Below are 26,599 nucleotides of genomic sequence, written 5' to 3' on the forward strand. Positions count from 1 at the left end.
GGGAGTTCATTGTAAGGGGTGGTGATGAAAAGAGCCTTTTTTATAAATTTGATTTTGTGTTTTCTTGTGCTGACATTGTTACAGTAAACTCTTCACTGCATCTTGTAGACCGGCAAACAAAACAGCATTACAAATGGGCGACAACGAAATGGCATTTGCTTGGAAAAACTCAGCATTTCCACAACTAATGAGGTCATTGTTGCAGAAGATCATCCGACCAGCGGACAAAAAAGTATATATGCTTCTGTTGCCGAGATACCTTCCTGCCTCTGGCTTGGAACAACATCCAGGAGCATTGTTCCATACTCTTAGTGGTGTTATGGATGAGAAAAGCACCTTGGCAGTGGGAAAAAGCCTCTTCGCTACATTTAGCAACCTCTTCAGTCGACGGAACAAACCTAAACAAGACACGTAACCCATACGCATGCCGCCGTAGTGGATGACGATAACATCAGCAGTAGCAAAAGTGGCCAGGTCTTTTCAAAGGGCATGCATGTCGGCAAAACTGCGCTTGTAGACAGCGTTCCACAATGCGTCCACTCCTTCCAAACCGAAATTGCCATCCAAGTGTCTTTCCAAGGCATATTTGTGCACAAAGGCATCACCCAGTCAAGACAATGCGTTTCGCCATGTCAGCCAGCCTCAATACGCAGAGTAATGTGCAATAGTATGACCGCCCCTTCCTGTGAACCACACCCTCAGTACCTGATTGGATAATCCCCAAAGTCCCATGTCCATTGGCCAGCATGGTGAGAAGCGCAGATTGTGGCATGTGCGCTTCCCAAAGTACCGCGAGGGCCGCATCTCAGTAAAGCGGGACCAGTCTTTCTTCCCTTTCTACTATCTTTTGTCCACCACTACCTCATTGGGTACGGGTAAATAGGCACACACGATTCCACCAATGCCATCCAAGACTTTAGCATCTAACATTGTCAGTTCTGCAAAACATTTCATAGGTATTGTTACAAAATCAGCCTGCAAGTGTCCTGTCACTCGAAAGCACGTGCATTAGGAAGTTCAGTAAAAGATTGCATGAATTGTGCATCCACATGCCTCCACATACGAACCCATCAACCTAAAATGGAGGTATGAAATCTTTTTTCTGCAGTATGTTCACAACTGTGTTATACAAGTGCCTCTACGCACGGTATCTGCCATTGAGCGTCCATTACATTCTTTAAAAGCATACAGTATTTTTTTCCAATTCACTACCATCAAGTGGCAATTCAGTGGTATGTGCTTACAACGTTTTCATTTACCCATATCATACATTGTAATATCGAAACAGGAACTTTCTGCTTTCCTTCTGACAATGCTACGAAATGTTTTCCCCACTAACCCATCTCCTACATAAATCGTTAAGATATGCCACTAAAAGCAGAACTGCGTGTATTTTAGCAACCTAAAGCAAGTTTCCAAAAGTTCACTGTCTGCACAGCTGTGCTTCTGTCTAGGCTGCACTATTGCAACAGGCACTTTTTAAATTTACACGCTTCTACTCTCTGCCCTCTGAAACGCATCGAGAAGAGGACTGCACGACTTGTGATGGTATCTCCTCTGCACTGAAATGTCTGCAATAGCTCCCTGTGGCTGCAAGGAGTATCGTGAAAAACCTCTACATTCTGCGCTTTCTGGGCCCAGGGACCTCAATACCTTCAACTCTCACTTCCTATATATCTCTGCGCTCGAGCTCTTCCCTCATCCGCCTGCAGCTCCCTCAGGGTCAATCGCCTCTGCAAGCAACCAGTTGGTGGTAGATGTTTTTTTCGGCTGGGGCCTCCCTCTGCAACAGCCTCCCTGCCTCCCTGAAACTGGAGGAGAACCATCGCCGGTTCCGGAAGCACCTCAAAGCCTTTGTCTTTGCATCTGCTTTTTCTCCTCCTCTCCCCGGCTGACTGCCTGGCGTAAACTGATTCTGCACGGTTACCTGGCGACTGTGAGGTCGGGCCCATGCCACCTCCCCCCGCCAGGCAAACCCCTGCACTGCCTCTCTAGAAACCTCAGCACTTGGGGATTGTTTTCTGCATCCCCAACAGTTCCTGCACCACCTGATGTGTGCACTTTTTCTTGCACTTGGCACAATCGGCCCGTATTTTGACTTATTGTCATTTTTTCTTCTACCCATGTACGGCACCTTCCCCTCCCCCCACCCTTGCACTTGGCCAATGTAAGTCACACCTGGCATAGTAGGTTTGTTGTCTCCGTCTCCCCTCTGTTCCCCATCCCTTGCCTCGTTGCGCTTTGCTAAATGTGTGTATAGGCGCGTGACACATGCCATAGCATACAATTGCACATCCTATGATATCATACACAGAATGCATTCATAACAGTAGGATGCCAGCAACTTACCTTGTACACTACACAGGTTTTTTTTTTTGCAGTACCCCACTTACTGCGCACTTTTCAAAAATGAATCACTCACAAACAGCACTGCTTTCATATTAAGAACTTCAAACAAGTACATAGAGTTCATGCATACACCCATGATGCCTGGCCATTACCTTGCACACTTCCACCATAGCCTTCTGAACTTCTAAGTACAAAGAGACCTTCGGCCACACTTTTTGCATACACACCACAACCACAAACCTTATTGAGGATACTAAAAATGGCTGGATGTGACACGTGTAATCCTGAAACTACAGCGTAATTCGCAGAGTTTTCGTGCTAGGAAGGGGAGGCGGGAGTGGGAAACAGGGTAGGCGATTGGGTCTTTCTTTAGTTGTCCCTGTGCAAAAGTTTGATTTTTTCTTTGTTTTTGTGTTTTTTGCAGGTTCTTTTTTTTACGTGCTTGCAAACCACCTTTTTTGTTTTTTCTCTTTGTTTGACTTTGTTTGCTTCTCCCCCTTCATTTTTTACCAAATAAAGGGGAAAGCTTTGTGCACAGTGTACAAGAAAATTGTATTGCCAATGGCATTCGAAAAAAGGCCATTCGCATGAAAGCAGTGTATGTTTTCGAAATTCATGCTCTCATAGTGGGTGGACAACATGCCATCAGTGCACATAAATGTAGACATATTTCTGCTCATAAGACACCTTCCGAGCTGTGGCTAGGGACAAATTACACCAGCATGGTCCCATACTCCTCTTGGGGGAATGGGTGAGAAAACGACCTTGGCAGTGGGAAAAATCCACATCACTGCAGTCATCAACTTCTTCAGGTGATGGGGCAAACGTCCATACGACATGTAACCCAAATGTAGACCTCCATTTATTTTAAAAATAATTTTTATTAATTTATTCAAACCAACAACAATACAAACCAAACATGCAGTGCATATATCAACAGTTCAATTGTTCATCATTTAATTCCAGTCACTGCTCCCCCTATCCCACCCCCCTTTACCAGTCTGTCTATTCCAAACACTCTGTGTCTGCCTCGAGTGGTGGGGTCTCACTTTCCGTGGATTCAGTCAGATCTTGTGTTGTTCCAAACAATTCCGCTATCAATGATTTCCATGCCATCAGGGTTCCCGCCTCCTCCTCTCCACCTACATTGCTTGCCTCTTGCCACACCATGGTTTCTGCTTCTGCCCATTTCTGCAATTCTTTCCACCACACCTCCACCCGTGGCCTGTGGCATGCCTTCCATCCCATGGCAATCCTCCTTTTTGCGAGCACATACGTTAGATCCTTCAGTTTACTAACATGCTTAGGTTTCTGTGCTCTGGGGAACCCCCCTAGCAAGCAGGCCCAGGCCATATTTATGATGATAGTGACCCCCTTTTCGGCTAGTTTCTGTGCTACTTCAACCCAGAAACGCTCCATCACTGGGCATGACCACCAAATGTAGACCTCCATAATGCACCACGACAACTTCACCAGTAACGATAGAGGCCACATATCTGCAAAGGCGAACCATCCCACCGAAACTGCACGCATTGAGACTGGCCCACAAAGCGTCCACTCCTTCCAACACGTAATTAGCAGCAACACCTCTTTGCACGGCATACCTGTATAGATCTTGTACACATGTATCACATATGATCAGCACTGTGCGGCTCTCCCTGTCCACCAACCTCATCACAGAGAGAGTATAGGTTGAAAGTAGTACCGGCCCTTCCTGTGAACCACACCTTTCACACACGATTCCATAATTCCCACAGTTCAATTTGCATGCCCACCATGCTGAGAATGGCAGGATGTGACACATGCGCTTACTCAGCTACAGCGAGGGCTACATTCCAGTAAAGCAGGAAAAGCCCTTCTCTCCTCTCCACTGTTCTTCTTCCAGCACTCCCTCATTGAGAATTGTGAAATATTCATGCATGCATGCACCAATCACAGCCAAGATGTCTGCATTCAACACTATCATTTCTGTACAGCACTCCATATTTACATTTCAACACTCTGTGTACATGAGGCGTGTGCTTCCAAAGTACCTTCCATACAAAGGTGTAGGAAAAACACAATGTCAGCATCCAAAATTGTCCAGAGCGGCACCCATCACGCCTTTTACCATGCACAGAAGAGTCTACTGCTTGCCGACACCCATCACAACATAATGGAGCCATGCATGAGAACATGTGGCCATAAACCACAATTCACAAACGTAACATAGCCAGCGGCACTTCTACCCAACCCCAGCATCAGAGATGCATGGTAACATGTAACAGTTAGCAGATTCCACAAACAGACCACTGCCTCCGCCACCCTTTCCAACTTCCATGCACAGAGTATTATGTCACTGGCAACCAAACCACACAATCTTCATAACATTGGGCCTACTCTCAGGAAGGTACGCAAACCAGAATGTCCAAGCACATAGAAGATTCACTTCAACCCTACCCTCATCCATCAGTGTTCCAACACTGCATCCAGTGGGCACACTGCAAGACTTTTCACTGCACAATCTCCAGCCATACACCGAAAATCGTAGGATGTTCCAACAATGACCGCACCCATGGAACCAACAATGTATGCATGTCGGCGCACTTCTGGTGCTCTATGAAGAGTAAAATGTGCTCCACAACCAGTCTGTGCAGGTGACCACCCTCTGAGAGAAGCAGTCAAAACTCCTACCCAACCTCTGCTCTGTTATACGGCAATGCATTGAAAGAATCACCTTCTACCAGAATCTACAAACTTAAAACAGCCTTCACCACCCCTACCCACTTTCATTCACATACGATGGCGTTACTGCCAACCCAACCAACCAACAGTAATTGCATGTCAGCTGACTTCTGGTGCTCTATCAAGTCTACAATGTGCTCCACAACCATTCTGTTAAGGTGAGGAGTCTGTGACAGATGCAGTGTAAACTGCATTGCTGCGGTGGGTGTGGCCATGCACCCAATAATCTAGGCCTTGCCCACACCCACCGCAACATAATGCAACCATGCATCGCATCATGTGCTCATGTACCACACTGCAGACACGTACCACAGCCACCTCCACACCATAATACAGCTATTCATGGAAACATAACACAGCCTCTGCCACCCATACGCACTGTCATTCACATAGTACGTCTCCCAGCTCTCTATTCAGTACAGAAAAGCAATAAGTCATACTGCAGTACAGAAGTCACCACTCTGCGCAATGAAGACTACACAATTCGATGCGATATGCAGCTTAGCCCGTCTCCACTTCTATGCACACACTATTGAATCATTGCGCCCACCTCACACACTGCAATATCCATGCACAAAGAAGGTGCACTTCATCCCTACCCTCTTCGATACTGTCAGTATTACAACACTGCGCTCAGTAGACTCACTGCACAACTGTACACTGCAGTAGCTGCAGCCATGGATTAAATACTGTAGGATGTGCTAAGAAGCACCACACCCATGCAATGAACCATCTATGCAATGTTGACGTACCACACACAGAAGCGAACAATGTGAAACCTAATTCCAACAACGGTATATAGTTGTCGCTGCAAGGCCTCCCTCCATGCAACACACTGGAGTACATGCTATCTTATAATGTGCATGTCGTGTGCAATGCACTCCCCTTCTGCAAATTAGCTCCCACCAGTCACCACGGAAATAGGTCTCTGCACCAGCTATTGTGCCGTAACGAAGCCTACCTGCATGCAGCACACATGGGAGGTGGCTGTGCAGAGATTCATAAATTGGCGATGCACACAAGGACACTGCAGGCACATCAACGTCTTTGTCCAGCTATTGACATATCTAAGATGATTCACTTCTCACTCCCCCACCCTTTGCATCCCTTCTTCCCACCACCACATGGCGTAATATATGATGTTTTGCAATGCACTCCCAGTCTGCTATTCAGGTACCACCAGTCAGCACGTTAAGTGGTTTATGCACAAGCTATCGTGCCGTAGCGAAGGCTGCCTGCAATCACCACACATGGTAGTCTTCTGTGCAAGGACTGGCAAATTGACGCAGTACACACGTACACTGCAGGCATACCACCGTCTTCGGCCACCTATTAATCACATATCTCTGATGAACCACTTCTCTCTCCCCCACCCTTTCCATCCCCTCTTCCCACCACCACATGCCATACATTATGTTTGTCAGTCCCTTACACCGTCGCACTGTCCTCCGATACACCATGGCAGCGTTTCCCAAAAACGTTGACGTGCAGCAGGCTTCCCTCCAGCCAACCACCGGCCGCGTCCAATGTTCGCCCACATCACAGCGTACAGCAAGCCAATGACACATCTGTCCGTAGAGTTAACAGGGAAATTGGTCCGCGGAGCGGACCCAGATATCACTAATTTTTTGCAACGTACATTTCAATCCTTTGCTACAAAAGTACTGGTCAAACACACAAAAGCACGCTTTCTGACCCAAGCCCCTGCTACTGCTGTAAATTTGGTGAAAATCCGCCCAGCCGTTCTCACTCTATGGAGAAAAAAAAATGTGGAACTCCTCCTATAACTTTGCCCCCCCCTGCACGAAACCTCACAAAATTCACAGCTGGCCATACACTTTTTTGCCAAGTTTGGTGAGGATGCCTCCAGGGGGAGCAAAGTTATAAACCGTGTAGGGGAGGAGTGGTCCAAAAGACGCCCCCCCCTTGCCTACATCCCCTCCCCAGGTGAGGGCCATGGCTCATTGGGCGTCCCCTCAGACCACCCGGGCCCAGGTGGTGGAGGGTTCACCTGCTGAAGACATTGCCCACACGTATTGAATTTAGCTGGGCCCAGAAACCATTTTGTCTATCAAAGATGGTGTGAGCTCAGCGCACTGTAGCGCGGCCCCCACTCTCGGAGAGTTTCAATTATCCCTGTCGCCGCAGCACCCTGGCAGATCCGCTGTGAGCCCGTTCCCACGAACAAGACGGACATGAGCTAGCATAAGATACTAACACTGTAACATTTCACCGTCCACAGTGTATCACTGCTCCCAGCATGACCCGGTCAGCGAGGCCTGGGTGATGGGGAGAACTGTAGAATGGTCATCCGATGAAAGCAGAAAAATACCCAAATACGAATGTCAAAACCTACTTGTAATACGTGTATCCTTTCCATAAAACTACTTCTACTAAAGAAACCTGTAAAATTGTGTAATTATTGTAAGAAACGCATGTTTACATGACACCAGCAATGAAGGACCCACACCCCTGCCGGGGTCTGCTAATGATAAAAAGCATTCCGGGGGATTATTCTCTATATGTATCATTGAAAACCGTACACCCCGCGGTCCCGCGCCATAACTGAACTAATGCTGCTAGAGTGCAGGGGAGGACGAATGCAACTATACATAAGGCTCGTGTGACAAGACGCGGGCAAATGCGCCAGTCATGTGTACGTATCTACAGCCCTTATATGCCATTACCGCCGCGTACAATGGCGGGTCTCGTTCTCTATGCTCCACCAACCACACTACTACCTCACGTAATGCAAATATATATGCATATTACTAAATGCTGTAGTTGTTAAAACATAATGTACTAGTAAGGTGCTCAGACTGGCTATATTCGAGAGACATGTAGTGAGTTGAAATGTATGTTTTCAAGTGATCCAAATGAGTATTATAAGAATGTTCAAATGTTTATGATGTTCTCACCAAAAGTCGGCAACACACGAGAAAAATACCTTTGTGAATATGTGCAAGGCCATTTTCTCTCCCCCCCCACCCTGCAAAGTCTGCCAAATAAGAGAGCTGAGGCCTGCGCCACACTGCTCCACCTCCCCCAACCAGGCTGGAGCCGCTTCAAAGATTTGTAGTCCCCGCTGCAGCACCCAAGGCCACGGCCTGCCACCTGCATTATTTACAGCCCAGCAGTAAACCTCCGCTTGAATACACAAATCCAAAGGCGCCCCCTCGTAAACCCCACAACCCCCCGGAACACCTCAGACTTATGACCCGGTGCAACGAAGACACCCAATACTGTGGCAACACACAACAGCCCATTCATAATAACTTCTAACGAAACAAAAAGACATGTACCGCCCGTCCCATGCCCGGATCCTTAGCCCCACGACCTATGGTACCGGTCAAACAGGACACTGGTAACTATGCACGGATAAATCACCGTCAAACCCCTCACAAGGTGCATTCCTCCTGTGTTGCATTAACCTATAGAATAACCTATTGATAGATTTACTAAAGAAGATAACATTGCAATGACTAAATGACTGCGGTGTGCATGGCATAGGGCAAATAAGTCAGGAAAAGACATTCATCTCTGACACTGGCCACAATGGCACAACACCGCCCAGATGAACTCAGCTGACCTGCCAGGCCCAGCCCAACCCACGAGGCTGACCAGTGACGTCCTCCAGCCAAGGCCAACCACATCGCAGCAGCACCTATAGCTAGTCATCGCCACCCAATCCCATTGAACTTGTGCCCCTTATAGTATGTAGGTACTGATGACGTTTTTTGTAAATATATACGCCTGTCTTTGCTATTGTCAGACAGAGCGCTCTCAGAGTTTGCAGAGTTCTTTGCATGCCCTATTCTGATTGATAAACTCCCATTTAAGCTCACCCGCACTCTGTCTTGGCTTTATTCCCGACTTGGGAGAGTCTGTCATTGTCTCTCATTGCGGGGAGGATCGTGCTGGCTGGGGACGCTTGCCTTCAGTGGTGACCCCGAAAGCGTGATTATTATTATTATTATTATTTTTTCCTGACCTAACATTACCGTCCCCTTTTGGCACGAGAATCTCCGGTCGAAAAGGGATACGCACAGTGCGCCGGCTCCGGGAGGCTGCCCGCCAACGGCGACCGGTACACTAAGAAGTGCGCACTCAATAGAGAGAGGGTACGGGATCCCGGTTGAAAAATCCCCTTTGAGTACCGCTCGCCGGAGCCGGGGCTGACTGTTGAGCGGACGGCAACACTGCCTGGACGGACCCAGTTTCGGAGACTATCGGTTCAAGACGGGCACCTGAGTATTGAGTGCGAGTGATCGTAAAGGGAGTGGAGGAAGAAATTTAGGACAGAGAACGAAGAGGGGTAGAAAAGGGGGGTACGCAGATCTACTAAGGATCATCCTAAACTTTCTTTGCTTTTTCTTTGCATATGGCCATTAGGATTAAGAGGTGAATAAGAGATAAAAGTGACGGGAACCTAGCTCCGAAAGGGGGTGGAAGGCGGCGCCGCATAGTGCTATCTTGACTAGTACTGGGAATATATGAAGAAGTGGATAATAAGATAAAAGTGTCTGGCAAAGAGGGACACGGAGAATATATTAGTGACTGCTATTTCTTCTTTCTATTCTTTTCTTTAGGGTTGGGGGAAAATAAAAGTGAGCTCAGTACAAAACGTTAGGGAGAAAATAAAAGAGAGAGAGAGTCCTACTAGAAGAGGGAAGAGCAGACCAATATATATATATATGCGCATCCATATATCTGAATAAGACGGACAGGGACAGCCGGCTAGGGAGGAAAGGGAGGGCAGCGTGAATTGTGAATAGAGTGTTACAGAGAGGTGTGTGCACCTCGTATGCGCCAGAAGACAATTTGGTGCTGTGGGTGTGTAAAATGGTTATAAATGTATAGTAATTGAATGGTCATGGTAAGTGTGGCCGGATAAAGCTTCTTGAAGACAAAAATGACAAGGTGAAGTGGGTGTACCTTTTTGATTTCCGGGTTAATATTGTCAAGATCACTGATGGTTTGCTCTTGTATGTGCCCCCCCCCCCAAAGAGAATAGAATAGAGACTGTGTACAGCCAGTTTTGTATTGCGCAGGCAGGGGGAAGAGCACAAAGGAGCCCATTATTGAATGTGAAGTAGAAGACGAAACCCATATTGGTAATAGGTTTACATTGTAATTGTGGACACACAGAGACACACAAGTACTAGGAAAACACAAAGATGGGGGCCGAAACACCCTTATCACATATCTGTAAGAACCTACCAGGGTACACGGAGCGAATTAAGAAATATCATGACCAATGGATAACAGAGCTGAAGGGAGAGGGGTTACCCCAGATATGGCCCGAGGGGGGGTCATTTGATAAAAGTGTTCTGGATATGGTGGCCACATGCATTTGTTTGAAATACAAGGGGAAGCAGTTGCACAATAGGAGGGAAATATTAGATCTCTGGAGGTTATTTGAAGAGATACCACCGCCTAAAGCACCAGCATTAAATCCTGACCTACCATCCACCACTGACAATCCACTGATGATACAGAAAGATGCTAAAGAATCGTCAAATGTAGAGCCACCAATAGAGGTAATAAGCTTGTACCCGATATTAAACAAGCCTGTGCCCGCAGAAGGGTACAGTGACCCCACTTATGTCCCTCCCCTGACAACGGCACCCCCGCCATATGAAAGTACAAGGGAGCGAGCCCAGGCATGTACACAAAGGGTGGACATAGAAAAGCTAACAGATGATTTACAATCAAGACTCTCAATAGCGAAAGATGAGCTCGCAAGGATAAAAGACATATGTGAACAAACAGCACTTAATGCAGCAAGATCAGGGCGCACGTCTAGAGCGGCGAGTGAGAATAGTACACTTGAAGACGGGTGGAAAAAAGGTGAGATACTGTTCAGAATTGAGGAAGAACCGACACGAATAATCGAAGTAGGGACACGAGTGGGAGGTATTGATAATGAAGAAAGGCCTATAGGGGACAGAGAGGAACTACTATGTGATATAAGGGACGATTTAGAAGAAAGCGACAGGTATAGCATGGCAATGGGAGGGGGAAGTGAAGGGGTGGATGGTACATGTTCAATGAGAACACTGGATGAGTGGACGGGGTGATTAAGGAACAGGGTGGGGAAAATGGCATCACTGGGAACCTCAGCAGCCAAAAGGGGTGTAGATGCAACGACGAAAGGGAGGCTACAGCTCCCATTGATACATAGGAGAGGAGGGAGGCCGAATTATATCCCATGGGCTCAGATGGATAAAGCCAATTTATTAAAGCTATTGCCCCCGTTATCGGGAGGGGCAAGTAAGTGGATATACGCCTTTGAGAAACACACTGCCGGGGTACCCCTAGCAATAGGAGATGTGAAGAGCTTGCTTGTATCAGCAGTGGGGGATCAGGCTGATAGAGTATGGGTCAAGGCCGGTTTCCCGGGAGTAACATTAGACTGCGACCGCCATGACGGGGCCTCCTTTAACACAGTGCGTGCAAGGGTGTGGGATGCCTTGCGAGAAACGTTTCCAGATACGCCAGACTTGCAGTCAGTAATGCAGTGTACAATGAATGACGGGGAGGAGGCTATGGATTACATTTTTCGGGTCCAAGAGATGTGGAGAGCAGAAACGGGCACGCCCTGGTATCAATCGACATCTTTATTTTACTTCATTATAAAAAGAGGGCTCCCAAAGGAAGTGCAAAAGGCGCTCGACAAGATAGCAGGTATTGAAGCGAAGGGATGGCCTGAGATTCAGAGCATAATAGTACACCATTGCAAGCGAATAAAGGAAAGGGAGAAGGAGGTGGCGCAGAAGAGATTGGCAGACGAAGCAAAACTAGTGCAGACAAAGTTGGTGAAGGTCGCAGAGGCTGTAGCCGCACTCCCCCACAGCAGGGAGGGAGATGAGGAGGAGGAGGGGCTGGTAGCAATACAAGGTAGGATGGCAACTAATTGGGCTGGAGCAGGACAGCCGCAGTGGAACGAGCAGGAGCAAGGCGGAGGTCCGCAGTGGCAAGAGTGGACCCCTCGAGGGGGACGAGGTGGGTACAGGGGCCGAAGAGGAGGTGGACCGGGGTATGGGGGAATGGGAGGAAATGGATGGCAGGGCCCTAGAGGTGCACAAGGGAGTTGCTGGAACTGCGGAAGATGGGGGCATTACTCTAGGGAGTGCAGAGCCAGACCCCAACAACGGGTTCCAAGAGGTAGAACAGTATGGCCATCCCCACCCGGGGAGCCCATATGGTCTTCCAATGGGACAACAACAACCAAGAAACCCAGGCCAAGGTAATAATGAGCAACAACAGGGGCACCAGTATAGAACACAGAACCACCCACAAAACAATGACAACATGCAGTACACGCCAGGCAACCCATTTGCGACAACAGCAACCGGGGCCCCTGCACCAGCACCTTACAACAGCGTGTCAGTAGTTGCAGGAAGTGTCTTTAATGAAGGGGGGGCAATGAGACACCCCGCATAGGACAGCCCACAGAGGACACTTGCGTGTCCAGTTCTATCTACCACCTACGATGCAGCAGAGGAACCATTGGTAGGGGCGCAGATAGGAGACAAGCAGTTAATATTCATGGTGGATTCGGGAGCGGAGAAATCATGTATCAGGGAGGGCCGGTTCCAGTTATCTAACCGGAAGTTAGAGACGCAGGGGTTCTCTGGGGCTGTAATTGAAGTTCCTTACACAGAAGCATTGGACGTAACAGTGGGGGGAAAGACTGTAAAGACACCCTTACTGTATTATGAACACTCACCAATAAATTTATTAGAGAGGGATCTCCTGAGTAAACTCAACATGACCATATCATTCACTGAGAGAGGTATAGTGTGTTCAACACCCGGAATATGCTCATTGCGTGCAATGTTGGTAGTACAAGCCCACACGACCACACAAGAAGTACGAGGTTTGCCGGAAAACGAGGAAATGTTTATTGAAGGGCTAAAGACATTGGCCCTCACAATTCCAGAGCTGAGGAAGATGGATTGGAGGATTCCAGCAGAGTTCCTCTTCCGCCCCATAGTGTGCCCCGACACAGCACCAGGGTCAGTGGTATCATTAGACTTGCACGCTGTACAGGTATCAGCGAAAAGGATTGCGGTGATTGGAGTAGATATGGAAGGATGTGAGTGGCGTACAGTACTGTGCACGAATGCCAACATCGCCCTAAGAGACTTAACAGATGAGGATCTCTTTTCAGATGCAGAGGGGGGTGGTGAAATTGTAATGGAAATAGCGATGCCCTGTGACATTTTGATTCAAGCTAGGGAAAACCCCGCTCAACTGATGGCAGTGGTAGGAGCACTGCCGTCATTCTTTGATGATGACATGAGACTCGTACCAAATAATTTGTGGACAACAGGCCCCCATGATGTAGGGCTGTTGCATGGAGTACAACCTGTGATAATAAAACTAAAGCAAGGAGCAATTCTACCCCGAGTGAAACAGTATCCATTGTCCCGTGAAGCTGAACAAGGGATAAAAGAGACAATAGATGCACTACTAGCACAAGGGATAATAGTGCCTTCAAACTCCCCATGTAGCACATGTATTTATCCAATCAAAAAAGCGAAAGGAGGGTCTTGGAGGATGATACAGGATTTACGCCCCCTAAATGATGTAATTCAGAAAGAGTTCCCTTTGGTCCCGAACCCTGCATCAATATTATGCAGCATCCCAAAAACGGCATCACACTTCACTGTAGTCGACTTGAAAAACGCATTTCTGTCAATCCCCCTGGCTGAAGAGAGTAGATACCTGACAGCATTCACACTGGGGGGAAAGAGATATGAACACTGCAGATTACCGCAGGGATACTGTGAGAGCCCAAGCATATTCAACCGCATATTACATGAAGACTTGGGAAACCTATCAGTTGAGAGTACGATCATTCAGTACGTAGACGATTTACTAGTGTGTGCACAAGACGAAGAAACATGTAGAAAGGATTCAACAACGCTCCTGACTCTATTGGCCAATAAGGGGTACAAGGTAGACAAGGAAAAGCTACAGTACTGCCTGACAGAGGTCTTATACTTGGGACAGCTGATATCAAAAGATGGAAAAAGAATAATCCCCGACAGGGTAGAAGCGATAAGATCATTAGGAGAACCCACAACAGTGAAAAACATGCAGAAATTCTTGGGAATGTGCAACTATTGCCGAGCATGGACATTAGACTATGCAGCATCCACGAGACCCCTACTACAAGCACTCAAAGAAGCACCACAGGAAAATAAAAAAATAGAATGGTCAGAAGAAATGAGCGCGTCATTCAAATCATTAAAAGAGTTAATTTCAAGCGCTCCAGTGCTAGCAAATCCTGATTATGGACGCGAATTTTACCTATTCTCACACTGCAAGGGAACACTCATGACAGCTGTTCTGACACAAAAGACGTCCCTAGGACACAAGCCTCTGGCTTACTATAGTGGTACTTTAGATGCCGAGATGCAAGGCCATTTCGCGTGCGAGCAATCACTCGCTGCAGCCGCGTTCGCGATTGAGAAAAGTGCCACAATAGTAATGGGATGTCCTGTGACATTGTTTGTGGAACATTCACTATTTGCAATACTTGAGAGGTCAAAAAGCACACTGACTACACAGCGGGCAACAGCCTATGAGATCATATTGTCTAGCGCCAATATCCATGTGGTGAGATGCAAGACAGTGAACCCCGCAACATTCATTACAGAAGCATGCACACTAGAGGACATGCAGGACCACGATTGTGCAACTTACACAGGAGAACGAGGGGAGGACACAGTGGTGTGTGAGAACGCTCTGAGCGAGGGGGAAGTGTACTTCGTGGATGGGTCTGCATCGATTGATGTGGACACGGGAGAAAAACATGTTGGTATGGCAGTGGTGAGGTTAGAAGACGGTGAGTATGAAACACTAGTAAAGTACCGCCTCCCATCGCATTACTCCGCACAAGCAGCAGAACTGATTGCGCTCAAAGAAGCACTACATGCAGCAAAGGGTTGCGCAGTGACAATATATACAGACTCAGCTTACATGACGACGACAGTACATGGAGGTCTAGCGAGATGGGGCGGAGGGGATTTCGACGGGCAGACGGAACACCAGTACAGCATGCAGAATTGTTGAAAGAGTTAATTGAGGCCCTACAAAACCCTACTGCGGTAGCAATAGTGAAGTGCCAAGCACATACATCCAACACAGACGTTGTGTCTTTGGGAAACGCGGCAGCGGACGCTGCCGCCAAGGAGGCTTCCTATTTTCAGAAATATGAAGCAGGTGAGTACATGCTGCAGCACAAGACAAACGAAGAGCTCCCAGAAGGCTACAACATGATGCCTATATCACAAAATACTAGAATTACAGGAAGGAGCTAGTGCAGACGAAAAATTGATGTGGACAAAACAAGGGTGCAGCAAGTCGGCGACAGACTTACTGTGGCGGCAAGACAACTCAGGGAAAGTGGTAATGCCAATCAAGTTATTGGAAATTGCGTTTCAACAACTACACTTCCCTGCACACAACACCAAACAGCACATCGCAGCAGAAATACAGGAAGAATGGTTTGTGCCCTGTCTCCAGGAGCACGTATCTCGATTAGCGATGGAATGCACAACATGTCAAATATACAATTCAGGAATGACATTACACACGCTCCGGGGAACAATTCCAAAACCCATTGGCCCATTCAGAGAGCTACATATTGATTACGCGGACATGGGGGAAAGGTGTAATGGAGCACGGTACATGATCGTGGTTGTATGCCCATTCTCAAGGTGGGTAGAAGCAGGACCATGTGCACGACCTGATGCCAAGAGCGCTGCAAAGTTCCTAGTGAGGGAAGTGTTCCCGCGCTGGGGAATTTGTGACGTTATTCGCTCAGATAATGGCACTCACTTTGTACATGAGCTTTTCAAGGAAGTTACTACATTATTGGGAATAAAACATAAATTGTGTTTGATTTATCATCCTCAAAGTAATGGCGTAGTGGAAAAGATGAACGGACTGTTAAAAGGTAGGTTATCAAAACTATGCTTTTCATTGAAAAAGAATTGGATTTACTGTCTGCCCCTTGCGCTATTTGAGCTCAGAAATCAGCCAAGCAAAGTCCACCATTTGTCCCCGCACGAGATCGTGACTGGTAGACGAATGTGCACAGCACACTCTCCACTGCGCGAACACTCAGATGCACACAGAAGCGCTGCGATATTGGGAGAAGAGTTCACAGACTATTTGAAGAAATTGACAAGGGCAGCGCGCGCAATATCAAAGCAGCTCTCTCCACCCTTCACGAGAGAGGAGGGAAACATAACAGGGTCTGTCACGGAGCCTGAGCAACAGCTACAGCTGATGCCGGGCGAATTCATTTATGTCAGGAGTTTTGTGCATCGATGGAATGCACCACGGTTCCATGGCCCATACGAGGTAGTGTTCTGCACGCCCACGGCAGTAAAAGTAAAGGGCCTAAAATACTGGGTACACTTGACAGATGTACGAAAAGCATATAGTAATGTGCAAGAGGAGGTAGATGAGGAGGCACAGACAACAGCAAACGATGCAGCTGAGCAGAATGTCTGAATGTGAACTTGTGTATGTGTGACAGTAACGGACCTGAATGGGAAAATGACTGATAAGTATACTTGCATTCTTTTTAAGATGTTACTGGGAAAAAGAAGAAAAAAAAAAAAAACGTTTTTTCTTTTTTATCTTGTGGACTTATATGTAATTAATGAAGTGATCAAATTATGACGTGTTTACACCCTTGTCTGTGAATACCCTTCCCTGCAACCCTACCCGCGTCCATTCCCCGTCAATATATAACTGGCACTGGTAGTGCCCACAATATGTTTACATTCATGCACTTTTATATCTCGAACAGGAACTACCATGGCATCTAACGGGCAGCCTGCAACGGATACATTTACTAGAGTTAGAGAGTGGTTAACTGAGAAATGCAGATGTTCGTATGAATGTGGACTATCAGTGTGTATTACATTGTTTTTTACACTAATGTTTGGCCTGGTCACATACTCGTTAATAGCGTTCATCTCTATCGAGATAAACGAGGGGGGAGGGACTAACAGCACTACTGTAAGTAATGCAACCACGAGTGTAAATACTAAGGAAGGTGACTTCTTGGTATGGGACGGGACGAAACTTGTATGGGGTTATTATACAACACCATCCAATGCTGTCATGATAAAAAACGAAGAGCTACAGGGTGAAATGCAAAATAACACAGTGTCCCCGCCAAAGATATCTAATTATAATGCTCACAGTCTAAATGACCGAAACCCCTCCGCCATATCCTGGTTGTATAACACCCCTACCAGCCAACCTGCCCCCATAGCTATAGACACATTGTCAAATAATAGAATGGAAGAAAATGGAAGAATGAAAGCAACACATGAAATATTATATGATGATTGGGTGAAGGGGGGCGGGAAGGAGAAAGGGGGGTCTACTGTGTCTATAACCCTTGAAGCCGGGAAGTACAGTAGGAAAAGAAATAACAGAAGAAAAAGGGGAGCGGAAAGGAGGAAGTATGATGAGTACTATGGGTTAGGATTAGATAGAATGGAAGACCCACGACACCCCCATCAGACAAATAAATGGTATGCGGATATGAGTGCCACAGCGAAACAAACAACAAACGAGAGCTGTTATGTCTGCTCCCTCATTCCTCATGCTTCAGGTACACCCAAAGTATTGCTACCCAAAGAGTTGCCAATTATAGATGCCCAATGTCTCCTTCATCTCACGTTATGCAGGATTAAGAACACCTTCCAGGCACATGGAGTTACTTTTAGAATGCTGCAGAACGAGAAAACTTGCTATCCAAAGACGGCAGGGGTGGTATGTCTGGAGGAACCATTTTTTGTAATACAAGGGACACTTTTTTCGGACAACAAGTGGAAGGATGAAGAAGTAATGTGTAAAGCTGAAGCACTGAGAGGTGTGGCACCAGAGAAATTGCAATGGATAGAAGAAACATGCACACCAGTATGGAAGGAACACATTTCAAAACTAACTTGGGTAACCGCCATTGAAAAACCGTTCAAACTACAGAATGAAATAGAATATGAACTATGTTTTAAAGGAGAGGGGAAAACCTCCATGGGGACAAACAAGAACTGTAACAAGACCCTCACCATCCCAGATCTGAGAAAAGGGACAGCGGCCCTGATGGACACATACTGGGTATGCAGCAACCAGGCATACCTGCACCTTCCCCCGTCATGGAGTGGCAGCTGCTCAATGGCCACTCTGCACTCAGCCCTAATGGTAATACCAGAAAGCCACATCGATGGGAGCAAAAAGACACAGGAACGCATACAACAGAGTGCAGCCCAGCCGACTGCGGAGTCACAAATGTATGTCCTGTCTTCCGGGAGCAAGGGAGAGGTGCTAACCCCTAACAGACGAGCATCAAACTACATATCAAAGGCATCATCAGAACTGTTGGCTCAGATCCCAGACAGATATCGATTATTCAGCTCAGCAGAAACATTCTTTGCCTCACTCATCTCAAGTGTCCAAGCAAGGGCAAACGCAAAATGGCTCCAGATAACACGCTGGGAATTGATTCAGCTGGCAAATGACACTGAAGAAGGGTTCAACGTAATAAAAGTGGAACTAAGGGCTTTACGGCTGATGACAATGCAAAACAGGTATGTCTTGGACCTGTTGACGGCGATGGATGGAGGTGTTTGCCGAAAAATTGGAAGTGCTTGCTGCACTTTCGTACCTTCCGAAGACGCAGAAAACGGCTCCCTGTCCCTGTGATCGAAGCAGTACACAACCTAGGAGAAAAAATGAAAATGGAAGGTGGAGCAGAAGACAGTACGTGGTTCGATAACATCTTCTCCTGGGTCCCCTCATGGCTTGGAACGACTGTGAAATTTTTGATGCCAGCTGTGGTGTTCCTCCTTTTTTGCATATGCCAGGTGGGTCTTCGATGTTGTGCTAACGCAGTACCTAATGGTGCAATGATGATGGTGACAATGGGCAACACCCGTGGGACAATGCAAACTATGCAGGAAGTGCAGGTACAAACCGGAACTGATGATACACCAAGGTATCAACTAGTGCCTAGGTATCATGACAAGGATATCATAGACAAATTATGGCACACCACCATCAGAGAGCCCCGTATACTAGAATGGTATCAGGAGGTGTGGGTAGACTTGGAAGGAGAGAGCGGATGTATATACCTAACCTGTACCCCAGATGAATATGCTAGGAGGGGTGAGAGCTTAAGGGGGGTGTGCAGAGCCTGGATGCCGATAAAAGGCACACCAGCATGGGATGAGGCAATTATGGACGAAGAAGAGTGTAGGAGATTGAATGAGTTAAAGAATTTGTTACTTAAGTAACGAAAGGGGGGAAATGTAGGGGAGGAGTGGTCCAAAAGACCCCCCCGCCTTGCCTACATCCCCTCCCCAGGTGAGTGCCATGGCTCATTGGGCGTCCCCTCAGACCACCCGGGCCCAGGTGGTGGAGGGTTCACCTGCTGAAGACATTGCACACACGTATTGAATTTAGCTAGGCCCAGAAACCATTTTGTCTATCAAAGATGGTGTGAGCTCAGCGCACTGTAGCGCGGCCCCCACTCTCGGAGAGTTTCAATTATCCCTGTCGCCGCAGCACCCTGGCAGATCCGCTGTGAGCCCGTTCCCACGAACAAGACGGACATGAGCTAGCATAAGATACTAACACTGTAACATTTCACCGTCCACAGTGTATCACTGCTCCCAGCATGACCCGGTCAGCGAGGCCTGGGTGATGGGGAGAACTGTAGAATGGTCATCCGATGAAAGCAGAAAAATACCCAAATACGAATGTCAAAACCTACTTGTAATACGTGTATCCTTTCCATAAAACTACTTCTACTAAAGAAACCTGTAAAATTGTGTAATTATTGTAAGAAACGCATGTTTACATGACACCAGCAATGAAGGACCCACACCCCTGCAGGGGTGTGCTAATGATAAAAAGCATTCCGGGGGATTATTCTCTATATGTATCATTGAAAACCGTACGCCCCGTGGTCCCGCGCCATAACTGAACTAATGCTGCTAGAGTGCAGGGGAGGACGAATGCAACTATACATAAGGCTTGTGTGACAAGACGTGGGCAAATGCGCCAGTCATGTGTACGTATCTACAGCCCTTATATGCCATTACCGCCGCGTACAATGGCGGGTCTCGTTCTCTATGCTCCACCAACCACACTACTACCTCACGTAATGCAAATATATATGCATATTATTAAATGCTGTAGTTGTTAAAACATAATGTACTAGTAAGGTGCTCAGACTGGCTATATTCGAGAGACATGTAGTGAGTTGAACTATATGTTTTCAAGTGATCCAAATGAGTATTATAAGAATGTTCAAATGTTTATGATGTTCTCACCAAAAGTCGGCAACACACGAGAAAAATACCTTTGTGAATATGTGCAAGGCCATTTTCTCCCCCCCCCACCCTGCAAAGTCTGCCAAATAAGAGAGCTGAGGCCTGCGCCACGCTGCTCCACCTCCCCCAACCAGGCTGGAGCCGCTTCAAAGAATTGTAGTCCCCGCTGCAGCACCCAAGGCCACGGCCTGCCACCTGCATTATTTACAGCCCAGCAGTAAACCTCCGCTTGAATACACAAATCCAAAGGCGCCCCCTCGTAAACCCCACAACCCCCCGGAACACCTCAGACTTATGACCCGGTGCAACGAAGACACCCAATACTGTGGCAACACACAACAGCCCATTCATAATAACTTCTAACGAGACAGAAAGACATGTACCGCCCGTCCCATGCCCGGAGACTTAGCCCCACGACCTATGGTACCGGTCAAACAGGACACTGGTAACCAGGCACAGATAAATCACTGTCAAACCCCTCACAAGGTGCATTCCTCCTGTGTTGCATTAACCTATAGAATAACCTATTGATAGATTTACTAAAGAAGATAACATTGCAATGACTGAATGACTGCGGTGTGCATGGCATAGGGCAAATAAGTCAGGAAAAGACATTCATCTCTGACACTGGCCACAATGGCACAACAACACCGCCCAGATGAAATCAGCTGACCTGCCAGGCCCAGCCCAACCCACGAGGCTGACCAGTCACGTCCTCCAGCCAAGGCCAACCACATCGCAGCAGCACCTATAGCTAGTCATCGCCACCCAATCCCATTGAACTTGTGCCCCTTATAGTATGTAGGTAATGATGACGTTTTTTGTAAATATATACGCCTGTCTTTGCTATTGTCAGACAGAGCGCTCTCGGAGTTTGCAGAGTTCTTTGCATGCCCTATTCTGATTGATAAACTCCCATTTAAGCTCACCCGCACTCTGTCTTGGCTTTATTCCCGACTTGGGAGAGTCCGTCATTGTCTCTCATTGCGGGGAGGATCGTGCTGGCTGGGGACGCTTGCCTTCAACCGCCAAAAAAGTAGTCTTCCTATGAGTTTAGCAACTTAACCATAACTACATGACCACTACCGCGGGTCGTGCAATATAGATAGATAACATTTCTGGCAGGGTGTGACTTATTTCTTGCATGAAGTAGGGTTTCTTATTTCCTTAATGATTTGGGACATTTCTTTCTCTGGATGAGTTACTGTTCCGATATGTTGTGTGTAGCAACCTTTTCTGGCCTTAAATGTTGCTGCTTTATCTTGTGTTGTTGGTTGTAACATTTTCTCTAGGCTTGTTCTGTGATCACTCGAAAGAACAGTATCAAGGAGCTGCAGTTGCTTGCCCTACTTCAAAGAAAATTGCATCAAGTGTATGGTCAGTAGCATGGATTTCACCCATGATCATTTAAGGTGATAATTGGCCAAGTGGAAATTCAAAGATTTAACAGAGGTTTAACTCCAACCCGAGAATACAAAAAGAGACCAAGGGCAGTTTAACGATACAGGGGTTCAGCCCTACAACCAGCAATGGACACTCACAAACCAAAGAACCTGTGTGTCACTTCAGTCTCTCCTCCACATAGGACTACTCGGTCCATGTACCAAATAGGTACCGAGTAAAAGTTTCCAACAGTAGATGTTAATACATCTAATTTTATTAAACACAATCACAATCTGCAATAAATCTTACAAGCAACATACAAAAACATGATCATAAAACATACACAGTGTATTCCATAGGTGTGAACAGTAATAAAACATTTCACATATTCTAAAACCACAAAAACCCTAGTGTAAACAATAGAATATTAAAAAGACCTACCAGTAGACTATCGCTTACTGAAGGTTAAAGTTACATAAACTGCAAAAAGGTATGTAAAGTGAACATCAGCAATAAAGTGCAAACAAACGTTGGTAATATAACAAAAGGGCCAATATTGATGTGGGTCACCTTTTGGCCTAATGAATAGTTCTGGGTGAATCAATCCTTTACTAACGAAAGGTAACAAACCAAAATTAATATGTCATTAGAAACACTGTCACTAGGTCCAGTGCCTGTAGACCCAACATGTTTCGTTCTTCTATTACTTGAAACAAACTGTCCGAGAACGTCTTCAGGGGACCAACGTACTATGAAAGAAATGCACATACAAATATGACTTCCCATAAAATGGCTGAGACACACATGACGAAAAACGTCCTCAATCTAGAGGAGAGAAAGAAGACAGGCAGCATTTTAGAAATTAATAATAGGAAACTTGCTGCTCGAGCCTCAAAGGCACAACAATCTACTTACTGTGCATTTAGTATCTAAGTATTCTGGACACAATTGGGTTTGAGTGTCCTCTAAGTCGACACGCCTCTGGGAAATAACAACGAAGAGTAGTAGGAGTACAGATTTCACGACATCTGTGCAAACCGCTTAGACTGTCAGCGTTCGATTGTCTGCAACCTTCATCAAAAGGCACCCCTATTCGAGCAGAGCAAAACCTCATTAAAAGTCTCTGTAAATCCGTTGACCAAATACAAAATCCTCTCAAAGATACACGGCATAGTAAGAAACCCATGACTTGAACTCCAATTAGACTGTATTGTAAGGTGCTGTTAGAGTCCTCACTGATGTACCACAGAACAACGCTGCCTGCCGCTCCTGGGTTTTAAACAAACTATAATTTCTTGTCGCACAGTATACTACAAGTGTTCTCACTTGACAACAACTCAGAGTGCAAGGATACTGAGCAAGTAAAAAGAATGCTGGAGCAAAGATGCCCGAGAACAAAGGGCGACACGCTGGCGTCAACTGGTAAAACCGACGCTTCAACCGCGTCTCACTGTCAGTCCGAAGTACCTGGCCGGGTGTCCCAAGAAAAGCCAGAACGTGCAAAGTGCACTAAAGGAAAACAAAACAGTGCGATATCAAATTCCGTTTGCGTATAGGATAACACACTAATCTTATATGCATGCTCGTAGTTCGCAAAAGTATTGCTGCGCTTCAAAAAGAGCAAAACATCTAACCGTCATACCAATAGTCCAGCCTCCTCCTAACAAGCCGTCTTTCTGCGGGGTCAGTCTCATGATCGATCCTACGTAACAATTACGTGTGAATCGAATTAGAACGACCGCTCAGCGTTAGTCTACGTGAGAACAAAGTCACGTGTACCGATGTGCTCTAATCTCCTGTGCCAAACACAAACAGCAGACTACACCCTTCGTAAGTTAACAAGATGGTCTTGGTCGAATTAACTACGGCGGGGTGCACTATTACTCAAAGTAACATGCTCTATACTGAAATAAATGTTTAAAGGCTCATGCTGCCATATTGTAACTATTTCGATAAGCAGCAAATATGCCAACAGTCTACACCATAGGCATTGAGTGGGCAGAACACCTCATAAACAGGGCTGGCAAATTGAGCATTACAGTCCCAGTCTAGGTTGCCTGCTAAGCTGGAAAAAGTAAAGACAATGTGTCACTGCGATGGGTCTCTGAAACCACTATTCGCAGACCACGTATACTAAGAATTTAACAATTAAGCCACTCAACTTGGCTATTAAGACCAGTCTGTTGCTACTGTGTTCCATGGCCAATATTCACCAAATGACCAACTAACAGGGCTGTTATGCTGCTCCTATGCTCACTAATTCTTAATTTGACTCTACGTTCGGTCATACCTATGTGGACCCTCGGGCATGGACACCAAATAGCATAGACTTCATTAGTCGAGTTGCAATTCGTGAACTGTGTCTGCGCCCATGGTTTAGGTAAACCTATATCAACCTCAGTAGACCTTGCAGTAAACTTAGTTGACACAATTACCACAAGGTGAGTGTCCTCTCACCGGTGGTAGACCCCAAAGCTCAGTACACCTTTCTGCTCGGGGTATCTCAATATCGTTCTTGGTCAATAATTCTTTGAGATTGGCCATTCGTTTGAAAGCACAGAGGGGGATTTCCAAAGGGCATTCACCCCCTCTGAGAATGTGCCAATTTCTTTTGAGAATTTTAGTCACCTCATTAGACTTATGTGTGAAGGTACTCACAAACATCATCCTTGTGTTATCCATGTTTCTAGTTTTATATTCCAAGAGCGCTTCGAGGTTATTGTTGATCGATCTTTTCAATGTCCTCTTGATTATCTTAGGTTTAATTTCATCATCAAACCAAATATTGTAATCCTGAAGAATGAGTAGGTGCTGGTGTCCCACTATGAGGTTAGTTACTGCATTTGAATGTATCTCTGCAAACGGCGGACTATAGTAGAAGGGTCAACTATAAAAAAAGGGTTATTTTGATGGTTTAAGTTAAGTTGGAAAAGCAAACCTTTGCAGTGCGGAATGACCCTGAGTGGCGCTGCTGATATTCTGAGGTGTTCCTTTTGGAACAGGGCTATCCATCCTCCTCTTTGACCTATTTGGTTTGCTTGGAGGAGTTCGAAATTGCTTGAGATTGTTTTGTGTGCTATCACTCTGCAGTTGCCCGATAGCCATGATATGATATAATATGGCATTTGTAACGCGCCTATACACAAGGGTTTGCATAATGAATAGAAAGTTCATGCCTTCCTGGCTGCGGAATTCGTGGCCTTCTTCTCTGGGCTTAGACATGGTACTTCAGGATTATTTTTGTCTTTTGTCTTGGCAGGGTTAAGATTTTCAGGGTTGTTGATGGCTTCTTGGTTGGGATGGTTTCCTCGTTAAATAGTTTTAATCGGTTGTGCGTTTGGTTGCTGTGTTAATGTATCTCTAGGTCCCTTGGCAAAGCCTGCCAAGTCTTGTGATGAAGGGAGGGTTTGGCTACAGGTTTTCTGTTATTATTGTGATACTTTTGGCTTTTGTTGGTGGTACATTGATTGTTCTCTGATCCCTGCCGTCCCTTTCCCATCATCTGCGTTGTTCCCATGAAAGAACATTGTGAACTGTTGAGGAATGCGGCATAAGAAAAGTAAATAAAAACAAATACCAGGTTCCCCTCCCACTGCAACTCAAAAATGAAAATAATAACTGTCAGAATAAAGGCATAACCCATTGCTGTGATGACATGTCAGGCCAGTGAATTATGAATTCAATAATCCTATGCCATGGCATCAAGCAAGGCAGATATAGCATTCAGAAAGGGAAACAAGTATTAATGGCTTCCAAAAGATTAAAAAAACAAAATAGGCAATCCGATGCAGTGGGAAAGGGAGGACCGAGTAACTTCAACAACAGGAAGGGTTACTCTGTTGCATGACTAGTTGTTCATGTCCTCTGAAGATGAGTTTACCGCTCTTCGTATTATTTTTTTTTAGCAATAATGGGCTCTTGTTTAATATCATTTAATTGATCTTTCATAACACGCTTTATACTGGGGACCAGGCTCTAAGTGAGGGACCAGGATTCGAACTTGTGTTGCTCTGCATCATCTTGCTTCCAAGACAGGTGCGTTGCCCCTGAGCTACCGTCCTCGCCTGAATATGCACACAAAAATCAACATGCTCTTCATGTGGTACTTAAAAAGACTGTCCCTAACAGCTCCTGAATTACACATGTTGACGCTGAATAATATTTAGTGGGTTTTGAAAGAGGACAAGCAGGGTAAAGTAGAGAGCTGTCACACAAATCCAAGCACCAAAAAAAAAACCTTTTGTAAGTGGGCAAAACATTGGGTGGGCAAATATAGTCAAATCAATGTAAACCAAACTGGACAGTGTACCTTTTCTTCAACACTTAAGCTTTCTAGCATAACTGCGGCTGGTCCATCTTCATGATTTTCTTTTTTAGTAGGAACAGATGTATTCGTATCTAGTTCATCTTCAAAATCATCATCACTATAATCTCCTGTAAAATTATGAAAAAATGGGATAAGAATGCATGGAATTGGCAGACATACACCACCTTTATGCACATATAAAATGAACCTTGTTAATAGATTCTTCTGTGTATGGCACTTAAATACTGACTCAGGCTATCCATATATCTTCACCAATCCCATTCGCTATTCTCCACCTAGTCGTCTCATGGGCAAGAATTTTTCACTTATTTGGGGTTTGGACAAATGTTGAGGGAGAGGCAGTATATCCCGGCCCCCTGCACCATTCCCGCACCAGGTAAATGTTGTGTGAGCGAAGGGGATAGACATCTTCAACCCTCCTGTACATATTCGCATCTCGCAT

At 46.1% G+C, this 26,599-nt stretch overlaps 1 protein-coding gene across 3 annotated transcripts in view; it reads right to left on the bottom strand.

The window, feature by feature from the left end:
- CEP162 (centrosomal protein 162) overlaps window positions 1-26,599 on the bottom strand; it is a 2,248,134-nt gene that overhangs the window by 1,723,987 nt on the left and 497,548 nt on the right. For all 3 annotated transcript variants that reach the window (XM_069606335.1, XM_069606333.1, XM_069606334.1), the window contains one exon: window positions 26,140-26,264. In XM_069606335.1, the coding sequence (XP_069462436.1) occupies window positions 26,140-26,264 (125 nt within the window). The remainder of the gene's footprint in view (window positions 1-26,139; window positions 26,265-26,599) is intronic.

The sequence above is a fragment of the Ambystoma mexicanum genome, chromosome 4p (genome assembly GCF_040938575.1).
Source record: "Ambystoma mexicanum isolate Mex_15411 chromosome 4p, UKY_AmexF1_1, whole genome shotgun sequence".
Lineage (NCBI taxonomy): Eukaryota > Metazoa > Chordata > Amphibia > Caudata > Ambystomatidae > Ambystoma > Ambystoma mexicanum.